We start from the raw sequence: 24,050 nt of genomic DNA, 5'->3' as shown, positions 1-24,050 counted from the left end.
TTTCGTTGCCTCAGTGCATGAATTACGGCTGCCGGACAGCCTGAATACATGTGGGAATTCCCTAACAAACAGGCATTCTTCACATGTATTCAGCCTGGCTAGCAACCATAAATCATGCTGCTGAGGTGATGAAAACTAAACGTCCGTGCACTACAAATACTCGGAGACCACCCGAGCACAATGTTATTCGCTCATCACTAATACTCACCCATCCCTTGTAGATTGTGAGCCTTCGCGGGCAGGGTCCTCTCCTCCTGTACCAGTCCTGACTTGTATTGTTTAAGATTACTGTACTTGATTTTATTATCTATACCCCTCCTCACATGTAAAGCGCCATGGAATAAATGGCCCTATAATAAACAACAATAATAATAATAATCTCACACTATATAAACAGGGCCAAACACACCTGTCTGGATCTGTTCGTATTCTCAATGGCTATAGCACCCATTTTTATTTGCTATAAGACATCTAAATAAGGATACATGGAATACGTGGTACGTACTTGAGCGAGAAGGATTGCTCCGTGATCTTTCCACTAACATGGTCTATCAAGGCGAGTTTCAAACAGCACAAAGTAGGTGGCCCAATTTCATATCGGATCCCAACAATTTTCACCAATTCCTGGTCCTAGTCAAACACATAATATGTTAATCCCTTCATGAGATCTGGGCGAGACACTTTCTAAATAGAGACACATAGATCTACGGTATGATGCAAACTCCCAAAACAAATACTCTGCTCATATTTAATTGCTAGTTTCCATCGGCCGCAAATGTTACGAGAAACCTTCGCAGTCAAGAAAGCAAGAGAGACCTTACCCTGAGCACACATTTCCTCCATGGCTCCTTAAGCGTGTTACCGATACTGAGGTTGCTCCTTTGGACAGCATTTATGTACGCTTCATGACCCTGCCGAAAGTAGATGATCTGCACATACAGAAATTGTGGGATGATTTATTAGCTTTTGTCAGACTTCTGCTGTGAAACTGTTCGAAATTTGCCAAGATTTTTGAGCAACATGCAATTATGCAATAATTTTTCTACTTTTGGCATTTTTAATGGCAGCGTTTTTTGTTTTTTTTTTCAAGTGGATAGAGATTAACTGGGAGCAGGGGTGGCAGAGCGCAGCAGAGGAATTAATTTATGCCACAAAGGAGGCCCAATATTTGACACAAACAAACTCCTACACCCATGGTTACCTGTGTCCCCCAATGAACGATAAAGAAAAGACGCTTCTACTGCTTTTCTAGATGATGATTGTAACACCTGAGAGCAGAAAACTCACTTCATCTCCCATCTGTGGAACAAAAGGGGATCGCCGAGGGGTTGTGTCCGTGATCCAATTAGATGGACGCCAGTCATTAGAGATTGCTCTGTTCAGAGGCGCCCTCTCAGGCAATCTTCTTGTCTACATGCAGAACATATGGTGTAATGTACACAAGTGATCTTATTCACATCTCAAAGAATTTCAAACTGATCTAAGGAGCATACCTCGTTCTCAATAGTAGTTTTCCTAGGCCTCTCCCTTTTTGGGGTGGACTTCTCTTCTGTAGATTTCTCCACCGTTGAACTCTCGTCCTCAGAGCTGCTCGCTAACTTTTTAACTTTACGTCGGGTGGAATTACGGCTTGGAGGTTGGAGGTTGATTCCTGCATCGGTCGTCCAATCTGAGTACTCATTGGATGCGTCACTACGATGAGGGGTCATAATTTTACATATTATGAGGAAACTGCAGTCACCAGGAATCTCAATAGGTAAAACTGGAAGAGTCTGCGTGTGGCCCATGCCGGAGGCTGGGTTTCAACACTATGGAAACCATACGCAGCCAAGACCATGCTCCTATGTGAGGGCCACACAATAATATTGGCCCATGCAACTGCTGTTTGAAGAAACTACCTAGTGGGAATCTAAAAAAAATGCTGGCGGCCGTAGTCCACAATTCAGACCTCTAGACATTCGGAATCACAAACATCAGAAATTTTACCTTGTGTTTCCCCAGTCTTCCTCTTCAGAAGGAGACTCCACTGAGTTATCAGTTTGATTTTCCACCTGCAAAAGAAAATACAATTCTACATTAGTGTCACCACCTCTAACTCCTCGCTTCCACAGGTAATTTTAATTCTGCATTTTCCTTTCCCTTCTCCCAGGAGCCATAACTCATTTTTCCTTCAACATAGCAGTATAAGCGCTTGATTTTAGCAGGACAAGTTTTAGTCTTAAAACTAAAAGGAACCTGTCACCCCCAATATTGAAGATGAGCTAAGCCCACCAGTATCAGGGGCTTATCTATAGCATTCTGTAATGCTGTAGATAAGCCCCCGATGTATCCTGAAAGATGAGAAAGAGAGGTTATATTATACACATCCAGGGGCGGTGGGCTTAGCTCAACTTCAATATTGGGGGTGACAAGTTCCCTTTAACATTTTTCCCATTTAACATACTGGAAAACTAAAATTGGATAGAAAGGGAGGTGCCGTGACCGACCCAAAAAAAACAAAAAAATAATCACAATTCTGTATACGGAAAATGTTTAGATCATGTAAAAAAAAAAAATAAATAATATTCAATGGGGGAAAAGGAAAGCGATTTCATATTTTAGATTATGCTTAGAATTTTTAAAAACTTATTTTATCATCAATTACTTTTCTTGCAATCAATATACGGTATATTAAACACCAAAAAAACTAAAGAAAAAAAAATGGATGCCTATTATACCGGGGTTTTTTAGTGTTTTTCTTTTTTTTTTGGGGGGGGGGGGGGTGGGGACTGGGAAGATGGTGGAGATGCAGAGGGGGGTGTTCGGATGACAAAAAAAAAAAAAAGGGATTTTTTGGCACTCACCGTAAAATCTTTTTCTTGGAGCCTTCACTGGGGGACACAGATAACCGTGGGGTGTATGCTGCTGCTGCTGCTAGGAGGCTGACACTATGCAAAAAGGATAAGAACAATAGCTCCTCCCCGGCAGTATACACCCCCCGACAGGCAGCATTGAGCATCCCAGTTGGTGAAAAAAAGCAGTAGGAGAAACAACCATAACTTAAAACACATGCGTACCAACTCAATTGGGACTTGTTGGCCCAAAAACGGTACCAAGAACAAATAACCAGGGAGGGTGCTGTGTCCCCCAATGAAGGCTCCAAGAAAGGTTGTACAGTGAGTACCAAAAAAATCCCTCTTTATCACTTCATTGGGGGGACACAAACCATGGGACGTCTAAAAGCGGTCCCAGAAAAGGGTGGATAGAAAGGAAACGAGAAAAGGTCTCAGGTCGGCCGTTGTGCGACTGCCACCTGCAGTACCTTCCTACCAAAACCTGCATCTGACGAGGTCTGGGTATGAACCCTGTAGAACCTCATGAACGTATGCAAAAACGACCAGGTGGCAGCCTTGCAACCTGCAAAGCGGAGGCTTGGTGACGAACAGCCCAGGAAGCACCGACAGCTCTGGTGGAATGGGCCCGTACCCCAGGAGGGGACTGTGTCTCGAGCACGGTAGGATTCCGTTATAGCAGAACAGGCGTTAGGCCTGGCTGTAGAAGAGGATACATGGAGGCAACACTCCATGTGCTCGTCTATTGCTGGTGTGGGGAGATCAGTGTCCTTTAAAAGGACCCGTCGCCCTTAAGAATCACACCAAGCATGGCATCTCACGTCTTAGGTGGGTATACGTGGAGTGGACACCCCGCGTTTGCATATTGGCTGAAAAAGGATACCGCGCTTGCAGAGGTTTCTGTCCAGTGGATCGTTTATCCGGACACTCCCTGTCCAGGTGAACGGCAAATGCTCTGCGAGGGAGTTTAGTTTCCTCATGAGGGATGCTGCATGATCTAGAGTAGAACAGAAGTCCTCGTTAATGTACAGATATTGGTTAATGATATAAATAGGCGAATCCATCCTTTTCTGAAATTCTGGTGAGTCCAGAACAAAGGCAATATCCGATCCACATTCAGAGACTTGTTCTCAGCAAATCATTGGTGAGGGATCAGGAAATGAAACTTCCGTTTTCTATGCGCGTCTACGTTTCTAGAACACTTGCGGCCCCTGCTTGCCTGAAGGAAAGAGACCATCTATATTGGTCCTGCGAGGACTCCGAGCCACAGAGGGTTCACGGAGGGATTCAATCTCTTGTCAGGGAATCCATGGGTTGCGGCAGTGACGAACCCCACTCAGGGAACTAGGTACTCTGGGATAAGCTGGGATTGGCGGCGGAGGGCTCCTGAGCTCATTTATGGTGACCGGCTTCAGACCGGTGATATGCCCTTAAGACCAAAGAATGCTGGTCATGGGCCCTTAAGACAAAAGAATGCTGGTCATGGGCCCTTAAGACCAAGGAATGCTGGTCATGGGCCCTTAAGACCAGGGAATGCTGGTCATGTTAAGTACATGGGAAGATGCAGGGGAAGAGAGCAGTACTTCCTTACCCGGATGCAGAGTCGTTGTGCCCCTTTAATACAAAACCATCGCGCGCGCGCGCGTGTGTTGTGTGTGTGTTGGCAGGGTGGACCAAGATGGTCACCGGGAGTGCAGAGGTGGTAAAGTCTTGCAGAGAGCGAGAGGCGCCAATTCGGGGGGGGCAGGGTTGGGGGGTTGCGGAGCCACAGACGTGATGTGGGCGGGGCCTCGTGACTTCCATGAATAGGCTCAAGCCGGAGCCTAAATTTTTGCGGCCGGCGTGACCAATACCAGTGTTGCTGAGGGAAGAGATCGCTCCAGTGCCAGGGAAAAAGTGCCAGAAAAGGTGGGCGGAGCCGCCATAGTGCGGGCGCAGCTTCTGGAATGCGGCCTACACATCGGCCGAAGCCGGGGGCTAAATTTTTGCAGCCGGCTGGAGCGTTACCTCAGGGAGGTGGGCCACAGAGAAGCTGCGGCTGCCTGTCAGCATGTGATTATCCCACTGCAGAGGCCATCACTGACTGGATCCACTCACCATCGGTGAATGTCCCGGCATGGAGCCGCCGCGATGACTGGGTTTCAGCGCCAAGGAAAGCGCGCACTCTACTGTTCTGCTGCAGCGTGGACGGTGCAGGGATAAACCTCAATCCATCATCCCTTTGTTAGGGAGGTGGAGAGGATCCGTCCGCCTCCTTGTGCCATCCGCTTTCACAGTGGTGGGACAGTGGGGGCTGCTCGGTGCCATAGAAAGGGGCCTTTGTACATCCACGGAGTTCAGCCCCCGGGTGGACAGGGCCAGTTGTCCGGCATTAGGCCTGGCTCCAGGAAGGGATACATGGAGGCGACACTCCATGTGGTCGCCTGCTGCTGGTGTGGGGAGATCGGGACCGTGAAGGAACAGTCACGCCTGAGGTGAGCTCAGGGATGGCTTCGCACGTCGCAGGAGAGGTACGGGGAGGTATATTCGCCGTGCTCGCCTGTTGATGGTTCGGGGGAGATTGGAACCTTGAAACGATCTGTCACCCCCGTCACTCCGTTAATTAAAAAAATAAAAATTTACAGAAAAGTAAAAAATAAAAAAAAGTTGGGGTCTGAACCAGACCCGTGTGCGTCCTACAGACACTAAGCAAGAACTGGTTAGCTGAGAGCCAGCAGGAGGGTGTATACTGCAGGGGAGGAGCTGAGAGCCAGCAGGAGGGTGTATACTGCAGGGGAGGAGCTGAGAGCCAGCAGGAGGGTTTATACTGCAGGGGAGGAGCTGAGAGCCAGCAGGAGGGTGTATACTGCAGGGGAGGAGCTGAGAGCCAGCAGGAGGGTGTATACTGCAGGGGAGGAGCTGAGAGCCAGCAGGAGAGTGTATACTGCAGGGGAGGAGCCGAGAGCCAGCAGGAGGGTGTATACTGCAGGGGAGGAGCCGAGAGCCAGCAGGAGGGTGTATACTGCAGGGGAGGAGCTGAGAGCCAGCAGGAGGGTGTATACTGCAGGGGAGGAGCTGAGAGCCAGCAGGAGGGTGTATACTGCAGGGGAGGAGCCGAGAGCCAGCAGGAGGGTGTATACTGCAGGGGAGGAGCTGAGAGCCAGCAGGAGGTGTGTACTGCAGGGGAGGAGCTGAGAGACAGCAGGAGGGTGTATACTGCAGGGGAGGAGCTGAGAGCCAGCAGGAGGGTGTACTGCAGGGGAGGAGCCGAGAACCAGCAGGAGGGTGTATACTGCAGGGGAGGAGCTGAGAGCCAGCAGGAGGTGTGTACTGCAGGGGAGGAGCTGAGAGACAGCAGGAGGGTGTATACTGCAGGGAGGAGCTGAGAGCCAGCAGGAGGGTGTATACTGCAGGGGAGGAGCTGAGAGCCAGCAGGAGGGCGTATACTGCAGGGGAGGAGAGAACTTTGTGTATCACTTAGTGTCGCCTCCTAGTGGCAGCAGCATACACCCATGGGCTGTTGTGTCCCCCAATGAGGCGAAGGAGAAACTGTGGTTCAGGCAAAAAGGGTCTTTGACTAATTGGGAAAGACATTTTTAGGATAAATGCAAGGCGAAATTATCCACCATTTACAAGAGGGAAGGGTGGAATGTTACTTCTAGGAGAGGAGGTCCAGGACCTGAGATAAAAGCCACCTGGTAGAACAATGAAGACAAAAAGAAAAAAAAAGCAGATCTGTTTGAGGTCTGTGTCTGCCTCTTACTGGGCTTAAACAGCGCTACCTGGTGGCTGACGAGAGGGTACAGCTCACCGGGCGAAGCCAACACTTTCAAGCGGTCAGCTTCCTAAGCATACGGTGTGTGCCCAGGGTATTCGGTCCAGGTTGCCCTTAATAAGAAAGGCTTATTTTTTTAATTTGTAATTTTTGGATGGGGAAAACTGGTGTTTTATTTATCTTATGTTGTCAAACACTTTAATCATTTTTACTTTATTTTCAGCCACTTGCCTCATCCTCATCTGCAGAAGACCTGGTTCCTTCATCTTCCTCGCAGGAGAGCTCAAGAAATTCCTCCACTTCGCTGCGCGATGGTCGCATGTGAGATGCTAACTTCTTGCGTAGCCTCAGATTACGAGCCCTAATATCCTAGACATTGAAAGGAGACAAAGGATTAGCTATCCCAAGAACTTAAGTTATTGGCAGCTCTGACATAAAAACAAGGTTGAAAAATAAAATATCCTTGCATCTTGGGAATAGTCCTGTATGCCATATGGTTTCTGATTCACAAAGAACGACTTTTCCTGTTCCCCTTTTGCAATTCTAATATCTTCGTCCTTCCTGCAAGAGGCGACAAAAAAATATAAGATTATAACATGAATATAGGGTGAGGAGTCCTCTGTAAAAATACAGCCGTCAAGCACAGTGTAAGGAGCTGAGCCACCACCACATATGCAGTGAGTACTAGGGTTGAGCGAAACGGGTCGTTCATTTTCAAAAGTCGCCGACTTTTGGCAAAGTCGGGTTTCATGAAACCCGATCCGACCCCTGTGCGGGGTCGGCCATGCGGTACGCGACTTTCGCGCCAAAGTCGCGTTTCAATGACGCGAAAAGCGCCATTTCTCAGCCAATGAAGGTAAACGCAGAGTGTGGGCAGCGTGATGACATAGGTCCTGGTCCCCACCATCTTAGAGAAGGGCATTGCAGTGATTGGCTTGCTGTCTGCGGCGTCACAGGGGCTATAAAGGGGCGTTCCCGCCGACCGCCATGTTACTGCTGCTGATCTGAGCTTAGGGAGAGGTTGCTGCCGCTTCGTCAGAAGCAGGGATAGCGTTAGGCAGGGTCCATTAACCACCAAACCGCTTGTGCTGTAGCGATTTCCACTGCCCAACACCACCTTCGGTGTACAGGGACAGTGGAAGCTACTTTTTTTTTTTTTTCCCCCCTCAGCGCTGTAGCTCATTGGGCTGCCCTAGAAGGCTCCCTGATAGCTGCATTGCTGTGTGTACGCCGCTGTGCAAACCAACTGCTTTTTTCAAAGCACAAATCCTCTTGTTCCTTCCTTTCTGCACAGCTATCTTTTTGGTTTGTACACACTTTCTTTTTAATTTGTGCATCAGTCCACTCCTTATTGCTGCCTGCCATACCTGGCTGAGATTATAATAATAATAATAATAATAATAATAATCTTTATTTTTATATAGCGCTAACATATTCCGCAGCGCTTTACATCACATTATCATCACTGTCCCCGATTGGGCTCACAATCTAGAATTCCTATCAGTATGTCTTTGGAATGTGGGAGGAAACCGGAGTGCCCGGAGGAAACCCACGCAAACACGGAGAGAACATACAAACTCTTTGCAGATGTTGTCCTGGGTGGGATTAGAACCCAGGACCCCAGCGCTGCAAGGCTGCTGTGCTAACCACTGCGCCACCGTGCTGCCCATGCTGATTACTGCAGGGAGATAGTAATTGAAGGACACTCCCTGTTTTTTTTTTTTTTTTTGTGGGAGATTAAGATTGACATTTCTGCTAGAGTGCCATCCCTGTCTGTGTCATCTCTCACTCAGTGGGCCATAGAAAGCCTATTTATTTTTTTGCTTGATTTGGGTTATAAAATCTACCTGAAAAAATCACTACATCAATCAGTGGGAGAAAAATATTGGCCTCAGGGCTTGTGTGCCACTCCTGACTCCTGTGTGCATCATCACTCACTCAGTGGGCCATAGAAAGCCCTTTTTTTTTTTTTTTTTTGCTTTATTTGGGTTCTAAATTCTACCTGAAAAAAATCAATAAATCAATCAGTGGGAGATTAATATTGGCCTTTGGGCTTGTGTGCCAGTCCTGAGCGTGCCATCTCTCTCACAAATAGTGGGCCATAGAAAGCCTATTTATTTATTTTTTTTTTTGTTTTATAAATTCTCCCTTAAAAAAAAAAAAAGGGAGATTCATATTGGCCTTTGGGCTTGTGTGCCAGTCCTAAGCGTGCCCTTTTTTTTTTTTTTTTTTGCTTTATTTGGGTTCTAAATTCTACCTGAAAAAAAATCAATAAATCAATCAGTGGGAGATTAATATTGGCCTTTGGGCTTGTGTGCCAGTCCTAAGCGTGCCATCTCTGTCTCTCAGATAGTGGGCCATAGAAAGCCTATTTATTATTTTTTTTTATTGGGTTTATAAATTTTCCCTGGAACAAAAAAAAAAAAGTGGGAGATAAATATTGGCCTCTGGGCTTGTGTGCCACTCCTGACTCCTGTGTGCGTCATCTCTCACTCAGTGGGCCATAGAAAGCCTTTTTTTGTTTTATTTGTTTTCTAAATTCTCCCTGAAAAAATCATTTTATTTGGTTTCTAAATTTATTCTATTATTTTTTTTTCCTAAAGTCTCCCTTAAAAAAAAAAAAAAAATCAAATCAGTGGGAGATTAATATTTACATTTGTGCTTCAGTGACAGTCCTGCGTGTGTGGCATCTCTCTCATTTGTTGCCACCAACAACAGAGTGTGTAACATTGTGCCTGATTTTCATTGTGGTCTCACTCACCTGTAAAGGGGTAGCTAAATCATACTGAAGTTATAGCTCACCGTGTAATTTGTGTGACAGCAACAAATACCGTTAGTTTGTTTACGTTTTTAAAACAATGAGGAAGTATGGTGGAAGAGGTCGTGGCCGGGGGCGTTCATTGTCAGCTGGTAATGAGGGTAGTGGTAGTGGTGGAGCATCAGCTGGTCGTGGGAAAAAAAATATTGCACCTAAGTCTGGAGCTGTGGAGCCAGGTTCGTCGTCTGGCTACACAAGGCCTCGAACGCTCCCTTTTCTGGGAGTAGGAAAACCGCTTTTAAAGCCGGAGCAGCAAGAGCAAGTTTTGGCTTATCTTGCTGACTCAGCCTCTAGCTCTTTTGCCTCCTCTCGTGAAACTGGTAAATGTCAAAGCAGCGCGTCGTTAGTGGATGTTCACGGTCAGGGACAAGTCGCTTCCTTGTCCTCTTCAGCAAAAACAACAACAGAGAAGAATGCAGCAGGCGACACAACGGGTTACTCCATGGAGCTCTTTACACATACCGTCCCTGGCTTAGAAAGTGAAGCAGTTAACAGTCCATGCCCATTACAAGTTGAATCTGACATGGAGTGCACTGATGCACAGCCACAGCCAGACTACTATGCTGGTCCTTTGACTCAGACCACAACATTGCCCTCGCAGGGTGCTGATCAAGAATCAGACCCTGATGAGACTATGTTGCCCCATCACGAACGCTATACCACCGACCGACACGGTGACAGACGAAGTTGCACACGAGCTACAAGAAGAGGTAATAGATGACCCAGTTCTTGACCCCGATTGGCAGCCATTGGGGGAACAGGGTGCAGGCGGCAGCAGTTCTGAAGCGGAGGAGGAGGGGCCGCAGCAGGCATCAACATCGCAACAGGTTCCATCTGCCGGGCCCGTATCTTGCCCAAAACGCGTGGCAAAGCCAAAACCTGTTGGAGGACAGCGTGGCCATCCGGTTAAAGCTCAGTCTGCAATGCCTGAAAAGGTATCCGATGCTAGAAAGAGTGCAGTCTGGCATTTTTTTAAACAACATCCAATTGATCAGCGCAAAGTCATCTGTCAAAAATGTTCAACTACCTTAAGCAGAGGACAGAATCTGAAAAGTCTCAATACAAGTTGCATGCATAGACATTTAACCACCATGCATTTGCAAGCCTGGACTAACTACCAAACGTCCCTTAAGGTTGTAGCACCCTCGGCCAATGAAGCTAGTCAGCAACGCAACATCCCTTCCGGCAGTGTAGGGCCACCATTTTCCGCACCACCTGCAGTATCTGTGCAGGTTTCTTTGCCAGGCCAAAGCAGTCAGGGTCAGGGAATCACCAGTTTCGTAGTAGGAAACACTGCATCTAGGGCACCGGTGGCAACAATACCATCTCCCACCGTCTCTCAGTCTGCCATGTCCACCGGCACCCCCGCTAGTTCCACGATCTCCAGCTCTCCAGTCCAGCTCACCCTACATGAGACTATGGTTAGAAAAAGGAAGTACTTAGCCTTGCATCCGCGTACACAGGGTTTGAACGCACACATAGCTAGACTAATCTCGTTAGAGATGATGCCCTACCGGTTAGTTGAAAGCGAAGCTTTCAAAGCCCTGATGGACTACGCTGTACCACGCTACGAGCTACCCAGTCGACACTTTTTTTCCAGAAAAGCCATCCCAGCCCTCCACCAGCATGTTAAAGAGCGCATCGTCCATGCACTCAGGCAATCTGTGAGCACAAAGGTGCACCTGACAACAGATGCATGGACCAGTAGGCATGGCCAGGGACGTTACGTGTCCATCACGGCACACTGGGTAAATGTGGTGGATGCAGGGTCCACAGGGGACAGCAAGTTTGGGACAGTTCTGCCTAGCCCACGGTCTAGGAAACAATTGGCTGTAGCCGTTCGCACCCCCTCCTCCTCCTCTTCGTCCTCCTGCAGAAGCGAGAGCTCGTCCACAGACCGCAGTCGCACAACCACTCCATCCGCAGCTGCCACTGTTGCACACCAGGTCTCCCATTATGGGGCAGCTACTGGCAAACGTCAGCAGGCTGTATTGGCTATGAAGTGTTTGGGCGACAACAGACACACCGCGGAAGTTCTGTCCGAGTTCTTGCAGAAAGAAACGCAGTCGTGGCTGGGCACTGTAGATCTTGAGGCAGGCAAGGTAGTGAGTGATAACGGAAGGAATTTCATGGCTGCCATCTCCCTTTCCCAACTGAAACACATTCCTTGCCTGGCTCACACCTTAAACCTGGTGGTGCAGTGCTTCCTGAAAAGTTATCCGGGGTTATCCGACCTGCTCCTCAAAGTGCGTGGACTTTGCTCACATATCCGCCGTTCGCCCGTACACTCCAGCCGTATGCAGACCTATCAGCGTTCTTTGAACCTTCCCCAGCATCGCCTAATCATAGACGTTGCAACAAGGTGGAACTCAACACTGCACATGCTTCAGAGACTGTGTGAACAGAGGCGGGCTGTCATGTTTTTGTGGGAGGATACACATACACGGGCAGGCAGTAGGATGGCAGACATGGAGTTGTCAGGTGTGCAGTGGTCGAAGATTCAAGACATGTGTCAAGTCCTTCAGTGTTTTGAGGAATGCACACGGCTGGTTAGTGCAGACAACGCCATAATAAGCATGAGCATCCCCCTAATGCGTCTGCTGATGCAAAGTTTGATGCACATAAAGGATCAGGCGTCTGCAGCTGAGGAAGAGGAAAGCCTTGATGACAGTCAGCCATTGTCTGGCCAGGGCAGTGTACAGGACGAGGTAGCGGGCGAAGAGGAGGAGGAGGACGAGGAGGATGATGGGGATGATTATATTTTTAATGAGGAAGCTTTTCCGGGGCCACTGGAAATTGGTGGCGCGGCAAGGCCGGGTTCTGGTTTTTTGAGGGACACAAGTGACGTGGATTTGCCTGAAACTGCCCCTCAACCAAGCACAACCGCAGATTTGAGAACTGGAACTTTGGCCCACATGGCGGATTATGCCTTACGTATCCTCAAAAGGGACACACGCATAACTAAAATGATGAATGATGACGATTACTGGTTGGCCTGCCTCCTTGATCCTCGCTATAAAGGCAAATTGCAAAATATAATGCCACATGAGAACTTGGAACTAATATTAGCAACCAAACAATCAACTCTTGTTGACCGTTTGCTTCTGGCATTCCCTGCACACAGCGCCCGTGATCGTTCTCACACGAGCTGCAGGGGCCAGCAGACCAGAGGAGTTAGAGGGGCAGAAATCAGAAGTGGCGTTGGCCAGAGGGGTTTTCTGACCAGGTTGTGGAGTGATTTTGCTATGACCGCAGACAGGACAGGTACTGCAGCATCAATTCAAAGTGACAGGAGACAACATTTGTCCAGTATGGTAACAAACTATTTTTCATCCCTTATCGATGTTCTCCCTCAACCGTCATTCCCATTTGATTACTGGGCATCAAAATTAGACACCTGGCCAGAATTGGCAGAATATGCATTGCAGGAGCTTGCTTGCCCGGCAGCTAGTGTCCTATCAGAAAGAGTATTCAGTGCTGCAGGTTCAATACTAACAGAAAAAAAGGACTCGTCTGGCTACCCAAAATGTAGATGATCTAACCTTTATTAAAATGAACCACAACTGGATTTCGAAATCTTTTGCCCCACCTTGCCCGGCTGACACCTAGCTTTCCTATGAAAAGGTCTTGCCTGTGGACTATTCTGAATGCCTTTTCCAATCTCGTAATTTTCTGCACCTGATTGTCCAGCATACGACATGTTTACACCTCACTAAATGGCCAAACTCCCCACACGGGGCCGTGGTATCGACACTTGGCGACAGCACCCGTGAGAGTGCAGTTTGTCTGAAGAGGTGGGTGAGCCCGCTTTTGGTCGACGGCACTGTCACTGGGTCCCTCCTAGTACAATAAAGTGTCTCTGGCGGTGGTGGTGCGCACCCAACGTCAGACACACCGTTGTAATATGAGGGGCCCTGGGCCTGTACCGCCGGCCACAAGACAGTTTCCCCCCACCCCAGCTCAAACAGTGCTCTACCACTTGCAAAATTATTTCACAGCTCCACCAATGTTTAGTCTATGCGCTGACATCCTTCAATGCCTGCCACTGACAATACCATTGTATTGACATTTTTGTTATGTTAGGCCTTCGATGCCTGTCTGTGGTCACTCCTTCCACTAGGCCTCCACTGACCACACCACTGCTGCCCGTGTACCCCTGTAACCAATTTAAAATTGCCTACAGCCATGTGTTATTATTTTAGGCCTTCGATGCCTGTCTGCGGTCACTCCTTCCACTAGGCCTCCACTGACCACACCACTGCTGCCCGTGTACCCCTGGAACCAATTTAAAATTGCCTACAGCCATGTGTTATTATTTTAGGCCTTCGATGCCTGTCTGCGGTCACTCCTTCCACTAGGCCTCCACTGACCACACCACTGCTGCCCGTGTACCCCTGTAACCAATTTAAAATTGCCTACAGCCATGTATTATTATTTTAGGCCTTCGATGCCTGTCTGCGGTCACTCCTTCCACTAGGCCTCCACTGACCACACCACTGCTGCCCGTGTACCCCTGGAACCAACATCAGAAAATATAAAAATAAGTATTTTGCTTATAAAAAAGAAAATACTGGAGAGATATCAAATGCAGACATTTTAACATTAAAAACAAACACATACAACAAAAATCTGGTACAGTACTAAAAATGGCCACCAGCTACAATAACTTTCTCCTGCAAGTAGTTAACTGAAAGGTTTTTTCAATTTTAAACACAGATATGGCATCCACCGAGTGTTGTCCTGTCGCGTCTTCTTTATATTATTGCCAAGAAGATGCAAAACAATGAAAATAATAAAATCATTATTTACCAAAAAAATAGAGTAAGTCAAAACCACATTGCAAATAAACATTCATTACAAATAAAGAAGCAGGGCGCGTCCGAGGGTGAGTATATACCTAATAAGAATATAATCACCCTCGGACGCGCCCTGCTTCTTTCCGACAGCCTTCCTTCCTAAGAATCAGCCCTTCCGTGGTGTAGAGAGAGGGTTTGTTACACTCCAAGGTGTTCCCCAGGTTGCCTTTCCTGAGCTTCGATCTTCCGGCTCTCGTTTAGTAGTTGTTGGAAACTACGCTGCATTGGGCCTACAAATTAGGTATGGGGTGTAGAGAGATGGTGTGTTCCACTCCAAGGTGTTCCCCAGGTTGCCTTTCCTGAGCTTCGATCTTCCGGCTCTCGTTTAGTAGTTGTTGGAAACTACGCTGCATTAGGCCTACAAATTGGGTATGGGGTGTAGAGAGATGGTGTGTTACACTCCAAGGTGTTCTCCAGGTTGCCTTTCCTGAGCTTCGATCTTCCGGCTCTCGTTTAGTAGTTAACATAGTAACATAGTAACATAGTTAGTAAGGCCGAAAAAAGACATTTGTCCATCCAGTTCAGCCTATATTCCATCATAATAAATCCCCAGATCTACGTCCTTCTACAGAACCTAAATTGTATGATACAATATTGTTCTGCTCCAGGAAGACATCCAGGCCTCTCTTGAACCCCTCGACTGAGTTCGCCATCACCACCTCCTCAGGCAAGCAATTCCAGATTCTAGTAGTTGTTGGAAACTACGCTGCATTAGGCCTACAAATTGGGTATGGGGTGTAGAGAGATGGTGTGTTCCACTGTAGAGAGATGGTGTGTTCCACTCCAAGGTGTTCTCCAGGTTGCCTTTCCTGAACTTCTATCTTCAGGCTCTCATTAAATTGTGGTTAAACGGAACAACTGCATTTGGCGTACTAGTTGGTTTGGGGCCTACTATCGGTGTCTGCCGCTCCTTGCTGTTCTCCTGGTTTCCTGTCCTGAAATTCCGTTTTCAGGCGCTCGTTAAGTAGTTGTTAATGTTAGACTGCATTTGGCCTACTAGTTGGGTTGGGGCCTACTATCGGTGTCTGCCACTCCTTGCTGTTCTCCTCCACTGAACAAAGCTGTGCCGCCTGTTTACTACTGTTGCCAATTTTGAACTGCATTTCGACTACTTACTGATTTGGGCCTACTCTCTGTGTCAGCCTCTCATTCCAGTTGTCCTCCACTGCAATGCCCCCTGATTAGTCCTGTGTTACCAATTTTGAACTGCATTTAGCCCACTTTATTCTTTGGGCCTATATCGGTGTTTCCTCCTCATCCTGCCCATTGCCCAGCCAGTGATAGATGAGTCTGCTGGTACATTGACCCATAACGCAACATTTCCCGTGCACGCTACACTGCAAGATTGTGACCCTGCTGAAAGTCAGGTCCCCCTTCCCGCATACCATACCACCTTACACGGGGACAAACAGGAAGGTGCAGATGAAAGTGCAGGTTCCTTCATCAGGTGGGGGGAGGAATACTAGTTGGCGACGTCACTGGCACAGGGCCTCTCATGGTACGCAAAAGTGTTGCTGCCGGTGGGAGGCGCCCCCGCCGTGCAAACACACCGCTGTACTTTGAGGGGCCCTGTGCCAGTGCCAATGCCAACGAGTGGGCCCCCCCTGCTTGCTCAGGTTCACAGCACTTGCAAAGTTGAAATACTTACCTCTCCCTGCTCCACTGCCGTGACGTGGTCCAGATTTCCTGGGCCCACTAATTACTTGAACCAGCCCTACCCACCACAACTTTAGCCAATTGACCCCCAATTTCAAATGCCTTCCAATTATAAGGTAAATTACGCTTGACAAGCTTCATTAAGAAGAATGGATGGTTTTGACATTAAAATGGGCACTCTAGGTGTTTTCCTGGTCCCCACTCACTGCCGACTATGCTGCCCCATTGACTTGCATTGGGTTTCGTGTTTCGGTCGATCCCGACTTTACGTCATAATCGGCCGATTTCACTCGACCCGACTTTTGAGATAGTCGGGTTTCGCGAAACCCGGCTCGACTCTAAAAAGGTCAAGGTCGCTTAACTCTAGTGAGTACATGTATGGTTGATGTCACCAAAGGGTTAATGAACCTTAATTTTTCTCCGATGAGTAAAACTATTCTCTATAGCAACAGTCCATAATAAAGTTTTGTTGGCTTTCAGCCATGGCTTGTTTTCAACCTAGACACTTTTAGGATTCAACAGAACCTCATTCTCCAGCTTTGTACTTACACCGTGCTTTATACTGCAGCGCTATCCATTCAGAATATCAGCAATGTAAAAAGTCAAAAGCTTAACAGGAAACGTAGATCGGATGTTTGGAGACAACGCGGACCCTAGAGAGCAAGACCACCACTAGCTGTAACACAGACATAGTACAAACCTGTAAGAGATGCTGGGTATCTCAGGCACCACAACCCTCTTCCTCCAGGCAAGTAAATCCGTCTCGGTAGCAATCTGACTGCGAGGCGCATTGTTATGCATTTGCCGAACCCCTTCTACCTGACCGCTGCGTCTCAGGCCGATATTTGGAGGAGAAGCAAGATCTAGGACGTAAAAAATAAATAAAAATAAATTAAAAACAATGAAAATTATTAAAACATTTAATAATGAAAATTTAATGATAATTATAATAAGACAGAGCAACCTAATAATCACTATATGAACTCCTAAAAATGGCGCTCTAGTACATAGTCTATTCGGACATCCAGTACCTCTTCTGGCTGCATTGTTGGCCTGGGCGCTGGAGCCCGCTGCTGGTTCTTGCTCTGGATTTGGCCGCTGATCCTGGCGCTGGTTGGGATCCTGGTTCTGCTGATCAGAGTTTGTCTGCTGACTGACCACTTGTTCCACTATTTCTCCGTCAACTTTCGAGATAGGAAGTTAAAAGTGTAAATCATGCAAGCAGCAGAAGACTGCACAGTTATCAGCAGGGAGGGGTTAAACAGCCGGGATCAGCATGATCTCTGATCCCAGCTCTTATAACCAACACTGCTCTATCTGCTCACTGCAATGATACCTGGTGCAGGAGCTGCCCGTCCTACGTGTGGTATTAATGCTGAGCAGTGCAGGAAGGGGTTACTATTGCAAGTCGCTTCCACCTGGGAGGTGAATGGAGCGGACGATGCTGTAACCACACAAACCTTCAGAGATGTGTGCACGATCGGCAAGGCTCTATATTAAACAGGACACATGCACGAGTCTGGGCACAATTGTGGGGAGGGAACGTTATTGGCACCGCTCACCTCCGATGTGGCAGTGACCGGCGATGGATAGCCCTTTTAAATTAACTACTCGAAATGTCAGCCATAAACTCAATTCTTACCAGTTTCCATATAGCCCAGCTGAGGAACCAAATGCTTATCCGAACAGTTCTCTCTCCCAGGTACCAGCCGCTGATATGGAGGCGGATGGGGGTTGCCGTCAACATCTACCAGAAAAGGTGGCGGCATCAAGTGTGGCGCCTGTTGGGTCTGTTCATCAAGGACAAAATGGTTTGAATCTACAATGAGGGGTCTGTAGTCCGTGTGGAAAAACATCTGCTCGGGAATCTGAAATAAGAGGGAGATTCAGGTACAAGTCAGTACCCCAAACATAAAACCATCACCATCCCCTACTGATAAGACAGATCCCCCGACAGGGCACAGATCATACAAGGTTCTCAGGAGTCTATTGGGACACCCATCAGCAAGCGATCAATATCCCTGCAGCGCCACCACAGGAGAAATTAGCCATTACACAGTTTTCATTTAAATAAGAGGGCAGATTGTAATGCAGAAATTGCCCACAAACACCACCCTAAAAAAAAAAAAAAATGGCAAAACAGACCAAGAATGGACCTGAACTGACACACAGTATAAAAAATATATATATTATAGATGTACACACAAAACTCACCTTCTCATACGATTTGCTATTGCCGAATCCAAAAATCAACAGATATCCATGGGAATCTGTCCCCGCCATGCGCTGCCCGTCAGCTGACAGCTTGCAGTCCAGTATGGCACCGTGGCCTTGTCCTTCAATCTTGGCAGAAATTGGAGGAAATATTACAATGATTAACACCACAATGCACATTTTTGCTCTATAAGTAATAGACAGGAAAGGATATCAAAAATAGGATATCTTATAGATACATTAGTAAATCCCATTCTGTATGCAGTAAGTGCCCTAAAGCTCCCTCTAGTGGTGGCTGCAGGCAGTCACAATGTCTTATTTTCGCTCTATAGATGTTGAAAAAAAAATGTTTAGTTAAGTAAAGAGCAGGGGTCAGCCTGCATTGTCTAATCTGTTTCACCACCCTCTCTCCGCTTTTGGATGGGCCAGAAAAGAGCAGCTTACCAGATTAAAGCAGTGCATGACTTTGGTGCCATTTTTTATATCCCACATAGATATATTTCCATCGTGTCCTGCAGATAACATCATTCTGGAGTCATAGGGGTGAGGTTCCAATACATAGATGTCATCTTCATGACCCTGGTACCAAAAAAAAAAGAAAAAAAAAAAAGAAGACAATATAGAATGACAATTCATAGGCAAAGTCAAGGCAGTCATAGTAATGTGCATAAACTCCGGAAGTGTCAAATCCTGATGCAATCCTGAACGTGGACACATACCAATTGTGTCTCTCTGAAGTAGCATCTTTTTTTTTGTCCTCACTGGACAAAAAAAAAAAAAAAAAACACTCCAGGAGAAGCCATCCACAACTCAGAGCTAGCCTCCTGACTCTCTCCCCTTTTCCAAGGCTATTACGAGAAAGTCTAACTATACTGTGGTGGCATTCCTGAATCACCATGGGGGCATCACCATGTTCAGCCAGAATACTCTACATGACGGTACCTCACATGCCAGCGCTTGCCAGTCTTCAGCCCAGGAATAGAAAACAGGGCTGCACATTCGCTTCGCTGAAACACTCTGGACCAAGAAGTGTGGTCCAGCCTTACGGAGGTCCTAGGAGATCCTAGATCTCCTGCTTCCATCCCTTCTGAACTGCAATCACTAAACTCGCATAGTTAGAACTCAAACCCCCGGCCTTCACGATGGAAGATCTGGTCACTCGTTGGGTAGAGTTATCCCGGCTCTACCTCATCTACACAAATGATTCAACGTAGAGAGCTTCTAGCTATCCTCATAGGTCTGGATTGACTTGGTATTCCAATCTAGTCCATCCGCTTAACATGCCCCTTGGCCTCTTTCTCTCCACCCCAACCTCCGGTCCCAATGTCAGCTATTCCACCCCACTTTATCTAGCTGCGTTTACCAGCATGGCTGTGGAGGATGAGGTCATACAATCCAAAGGACTCTTGTGGTCCAAACCATGCTCAAAACCTACCACTACTTGGATCTGGTCAATTCACATCCACTATTCTGTGATACAAGTTCACAGCTTTCTGATTTGATCCTTGCGACCCCCAGACAGCCCATGAAGAGGGTCTAGCTGTTTCCAAGTCACCCATTTTGAAGTCGATTTTTTGTCATTACGGAAGCCTACAGGTGCAAAGCAAAAGATCCATTGTTTCGAGTCAGTGCAGATTCCACCACAGTGGCAGATGCCTCCCAAGACTTCAGAAATCAGGTCCCCATTGAAACTTGTCAGTAGGCCACCAACTGGGCCTCTGTTCATAGTTTTACCAATTTTACAAGTAAAGCCTATTTATGGTTTAATACGTAGGCAGGTTAAGGGTGAAGGCACAGATTCGGTTTAGCAGCACTGTGATCCTGTACTCACCATCAGAACATGCAGCAGTCTCCCAGTATGTGAATCCCACACCTTCAGCAGGTGGGCGCTGCTCGCAGTCACAACATAATCATCCATTATGTCCCATGCAATCATGAGGACCTTGGGCTTTGGATACGGGTTATCATTAGGAGATGGTCTGAGGGAGAAAGAAAAAATAAATAAATAAAACATCCAAGTAAACGTTCACCTGATCTGCGGGTAGGAGGATGACATGGGGGAAGATGGCTACATGTGGCAGGCTGCTTGCATGTTTTTGCAAGTCAGAGTACAGTATATCACAAACATGAGTACACCCCTCACATTTCTATAAACATTTTAGGATATCTTATGATTCACCTGACTTCTGCACTAAATTTGAGCACATCCTCAATAAGTGTTCTCTGGATTTAATTACCCTGACAGTAGAATATCTTCAACGTGCAATTGCTGACAACTCTGAGAAAATTAAGACTATCGAAGTTCAGTTATCTGCAACAGGTACATCGGAGGAGCTGTCTTCCCTCAAGACTGAGATCCAGGACCGCATTACCCGACACAAAAGGGACATTGAAGTCAGAAAACGAAACAAGTTTGTAAGGGACGCAGAGGACTATAAAAATAACAGAGTCTATAGATGGCAGGACAACTCTTGGCGCACCAACACGTCCGAATCAACCTACGTCCTCAGATCTCTCAACCTCGGGGTCAGACCACGAATCTGGACCATCTTCTTCGGTGTCAACTATTCCTTTTTTAGGACAACGCCGATACCCCAAAAGAAGACCAGACGGGGACAGAAACTTAAGAAACCAGGATACCAACAGGATCACCCGATCAAAGGTATGGACAACCTACTGATTAATATCTCATCTCGAACTCTGAATGTTGCCGAACACTCGCTCCTACAAAAAGGACTCTCATTCTGCCCATCATATCGTTGCCGTATGTTTGATTTCGACATGGACCTCCAGAGATTTTTTTGCCTGATTAGATTAAAAGCGCATTTTTCTACAAATCCTCCAGCTATAGATACTGTTCCCACCAGTAACAACCCCAAGCTACTGTCTTCTTCTAGTTTGGGCTTACGGAACAAAAGTCACTTTAGACGCCCACACGGTTCTCATGCGGTTGAAACTTTTGTTAGTTTTATACAAGACTCATTTGCATCCCTCAGAGACAATATAGAAAGGGACAACCTTTTCTATCCTCCCAAACTGCTGAGGAGAGACACTTAAAAATCTTCAGGGGGACAAATCTATTATTATGAAACCGGCCGACAAGGGTGGGGCCCTAGTGATCATGGATAAAACCAAGTATCTGGCTGAGATAACACGACAACTGAGTGATAACTCCATCTATCAGGCACTAGATAGGGATCCCTCACATGCTATTCGCCACAGTATTGAGACCATACTTCACAAATACACTGATTTGGGCGTTTTAGATCAGAAGACATGTAGTTTCCTTTTGAACCCTAATCCCATCATACCGGTCTTCTACACATTGCCGAAGATCCACAAACATTTAGAGAATCCACCAGGGAGGCCCATAGTGTCCTCCACAGACTCGATATTATCCCCTATAGCGAGATATATTGAGAGAATTCTTACTCCTCTCATACAGAAGTCTAGATCATTTTTGTTAGACACGGGTTCTTTTCTAAAACTTATTGGTGAGATCAACATCAATCCTATGGATGCCCTCTTAGTGACCCTCGACGTGAGGGACCTGTATACCTCTATTCCTCACGAGGAGGGTATCCACTCAGTACGTCATCTACTTGAGAAAACTGACATGGATGCAGACCAGATCTCACTGTGTACTGACCTCTTAAGGGTCATACTTCTGTCCAATTTCTTTCTATTCCAAGACACATTTTACCTACAAAAACGGGGACCGCTATGGGGTCACACGCAGCACCTCCATATGCAAATGCGTACATGGTTCATTTTGAGGAGAGCATCATATACATGAGTACTTTGTTCACGGATAACATCACATGGAGAAGATACATTGACGATGTGTTCTGCGTATGGCAGGGTACGGAAGAAAACCTCCACGCCTTCCTGTCACTTCTAAACACCTCCTGGCCTGGCATTACTTTTACTATGAACTATGACCTCTGGAGCATGAATTTTCTTGACACATTGGTAGTCAATGCTATAAGTAGCAACTGGCCGATCCTCTCCAATGCCTACCCTAATGTTGCAGAATTCCAACACCCATTCCTTCCATGTTTTAAAAGAGCTCCAAGTCTGCAGGATAATCTTGTTAAGGCCGATATTGGCACCAACACCATCATGAGACAGAGCTTTTTAGGTAAACCAAGGGAAGGCACTTTCACTTGCTTACATTGTGTCCAATGTAATAATGTTCTTAAAGGCAACGTGGTCACACATCCATATTCTGGCAAAGAATTCAAAATCAGAGGGTACTTCACGTGTAGTTCCACATATGTGATCTACGTCATCAAATGCCCACGTGGCCTGTTATATGTGGGGGAAACATCACAACCAATCAGGGATCGAGTGTCTAAACACAAATCTACCATCTGCTGCAATAATCTTTTGTTACCGCTACCCCACCACTTCCATACATCAGGACATAATATCCCACAGTTGAAATTTCAAGTCCTTGAGCAAGTTCCCATACAGCGTAGGGGGGGAAATAGAATCCTTATGCTCAAGAAACATGAGGCATACTGGATACATTACCAAAAGGACTAAACAGGGAATACGAACTATCAGCATTTATTTAAGGTTACCGAGTGCTCTTTCTAGCTGCTGATGTACCATTGTTTTGACTGTCTTACATGACATATGTTTTTAAAAATGTGTACTAACGTATATCTTTGTCTCCTAGAGTCGTCTGTACTAACGATTGGTTGGCACATCACGAACTACTGTCACCACCGGACCGATCATCACCCTCCGTGTATAGTTATTTGTTTGATCGCCACCACTCACCACAGACACGCTATTTATCTAAGTATACGAGTCGTTTTGCGGCACTCTTAGAACGTATGTCACGTTTCTATCCACCTCAATACATCACAGTGCTTGGCACCGCATTCACACACTATGCTCAGTGGGTTTATTTTACCCCTATATCGTATTTCTCCTTACCATCCCCATATACACTGAGCCTGCAGACAATATAGCCTCCATCCCTTACCCCTCATTATAGTCCGCTGATCACATAATATCCATTCCTCATTCCCATTCCACTCCCATGTACTGCTACGTCCCACGCATAGTACTCCTCCTCTAACCCTGCCTCCTTTTTCTTCCCATCTTCGGCTCTTTTACAGAGCCGCTACATCTTATTAAAAATACGTTTATTCCCTTCCTCTCCACCCTTTTACCGCGCAATATAGTTGCCCAGGTGCATTACGCTATACTTTATGCTGCCCCAACATCAGCGCTACTACCATGGAACGCATAACATCACCGTGACCCGCATGGCCATGCGCTTCCGGTCCGGCTGTATCCTATTACGTCATATCCAGTTGCGGCGTCTCACCGCAGCACAGGCCCCGGGGACTTAAGCACGCCGCTAACACACACTCTTCATACGAGCAGTGGACTCCAACTCACATACCGCAGCGGTTTCCCTCCAGGTACTGTACTAGACGCCTGCAAACCGGTTAGGAGAGCACTTTACTTAATGCGTTGACACATTCTTACTTTTCATTCCCTGCAGCCCCTGTTTCATATGTGGCCGTCTGAGGTGACTACCTCAAGCCCAGTATACGCTTTTCTGAGGTATCTACATAGGGAGGCTCTACTTTTATAGGGGTTCACCGACATGACAAATCTTTATTCTAACTAACCCCCCCCCTCCCTTCCTCTTTTTGTTACCATCATTCCACAGTCTTTGCATATTCCTCTCATCTACTATCCCACTCCTATTTAAGGCGGTTACTACCTGTAAGTACTACCTTTTCCATACTAGTCCTATTACCTAATCTTTACATATGGTTTACAAATCCTTGTTTTCTCCTTATGCCACATTAGGCACCACGCATTGCTTGCATCCTAATATAGGAATTATCGCCCCACACTAGTTGGCACAGCACGGTACGTGTTCTAATTTTTAC

At 46.8% G+C, this 24,050-nt stretch overlaps 1 protein-coding gene across 1 annotated transcript in view; it reads right to left on the bottom strand.

Annotated features, from left to right (window-relative positions):
* LOC138672600 (bromodomain and WD repeat-containing protein 1-like) overlaps positions 1-24,050 on the bottom strand; it is a 139,814-nt gene that overhangs the window by 50,868 nt on the left and 64,896 nt on the right. The window contains 15 exon segments of the mRNA XM_069760737.1: positions 506-603; positions 605-630; positions 822-830; positions 833-929; positions 1,288-1,410; positions 1,494-1,692; positions 1,987-2,051; positions 6,817-6,956; positions 7,052-7,146; positions 16,616-16,778; positions 16,947-17,099; positions 17,558-17,783; positions 18,130-18,258; positions 18,574-18,708; positions 19,961-20,108. Coding sequence (XP_069616838.1) covers positions 506-603; positions 605-630; positions 822-830; positions 833-929; positions 1,288-1,410; positions 1,494-1,692; positions 1,987-2,051; positions 6,817-6,956; positions 7,052-7,146; positions 16,616-16,778; positions 16,947-17,099; positions 17,558-17,783; positions 18,130-18,258; positions 18,574-18,708; positions 19,961-20,108 — 1,806 coding nt within the window.

This window comes from Ranitomeya imitator, chromosome 3, assembly GCF_032444005.1.
Source record: "Ranitomeya imitator isolate aRanImi1 chromosome 3, aRanImi1.pri, whole genome shotgun sequence".
NCBI classification, from domain to species: domain Eukaryota; kingdom Metazoa; phylum Chordata; class Amphibia; order Anura; family Dendrobatidae; genus Ranitomeya; species Ranitomeya imitator.
This window is presented reverse-complemented; position numbering and strand designations above follow the sequence as displayed.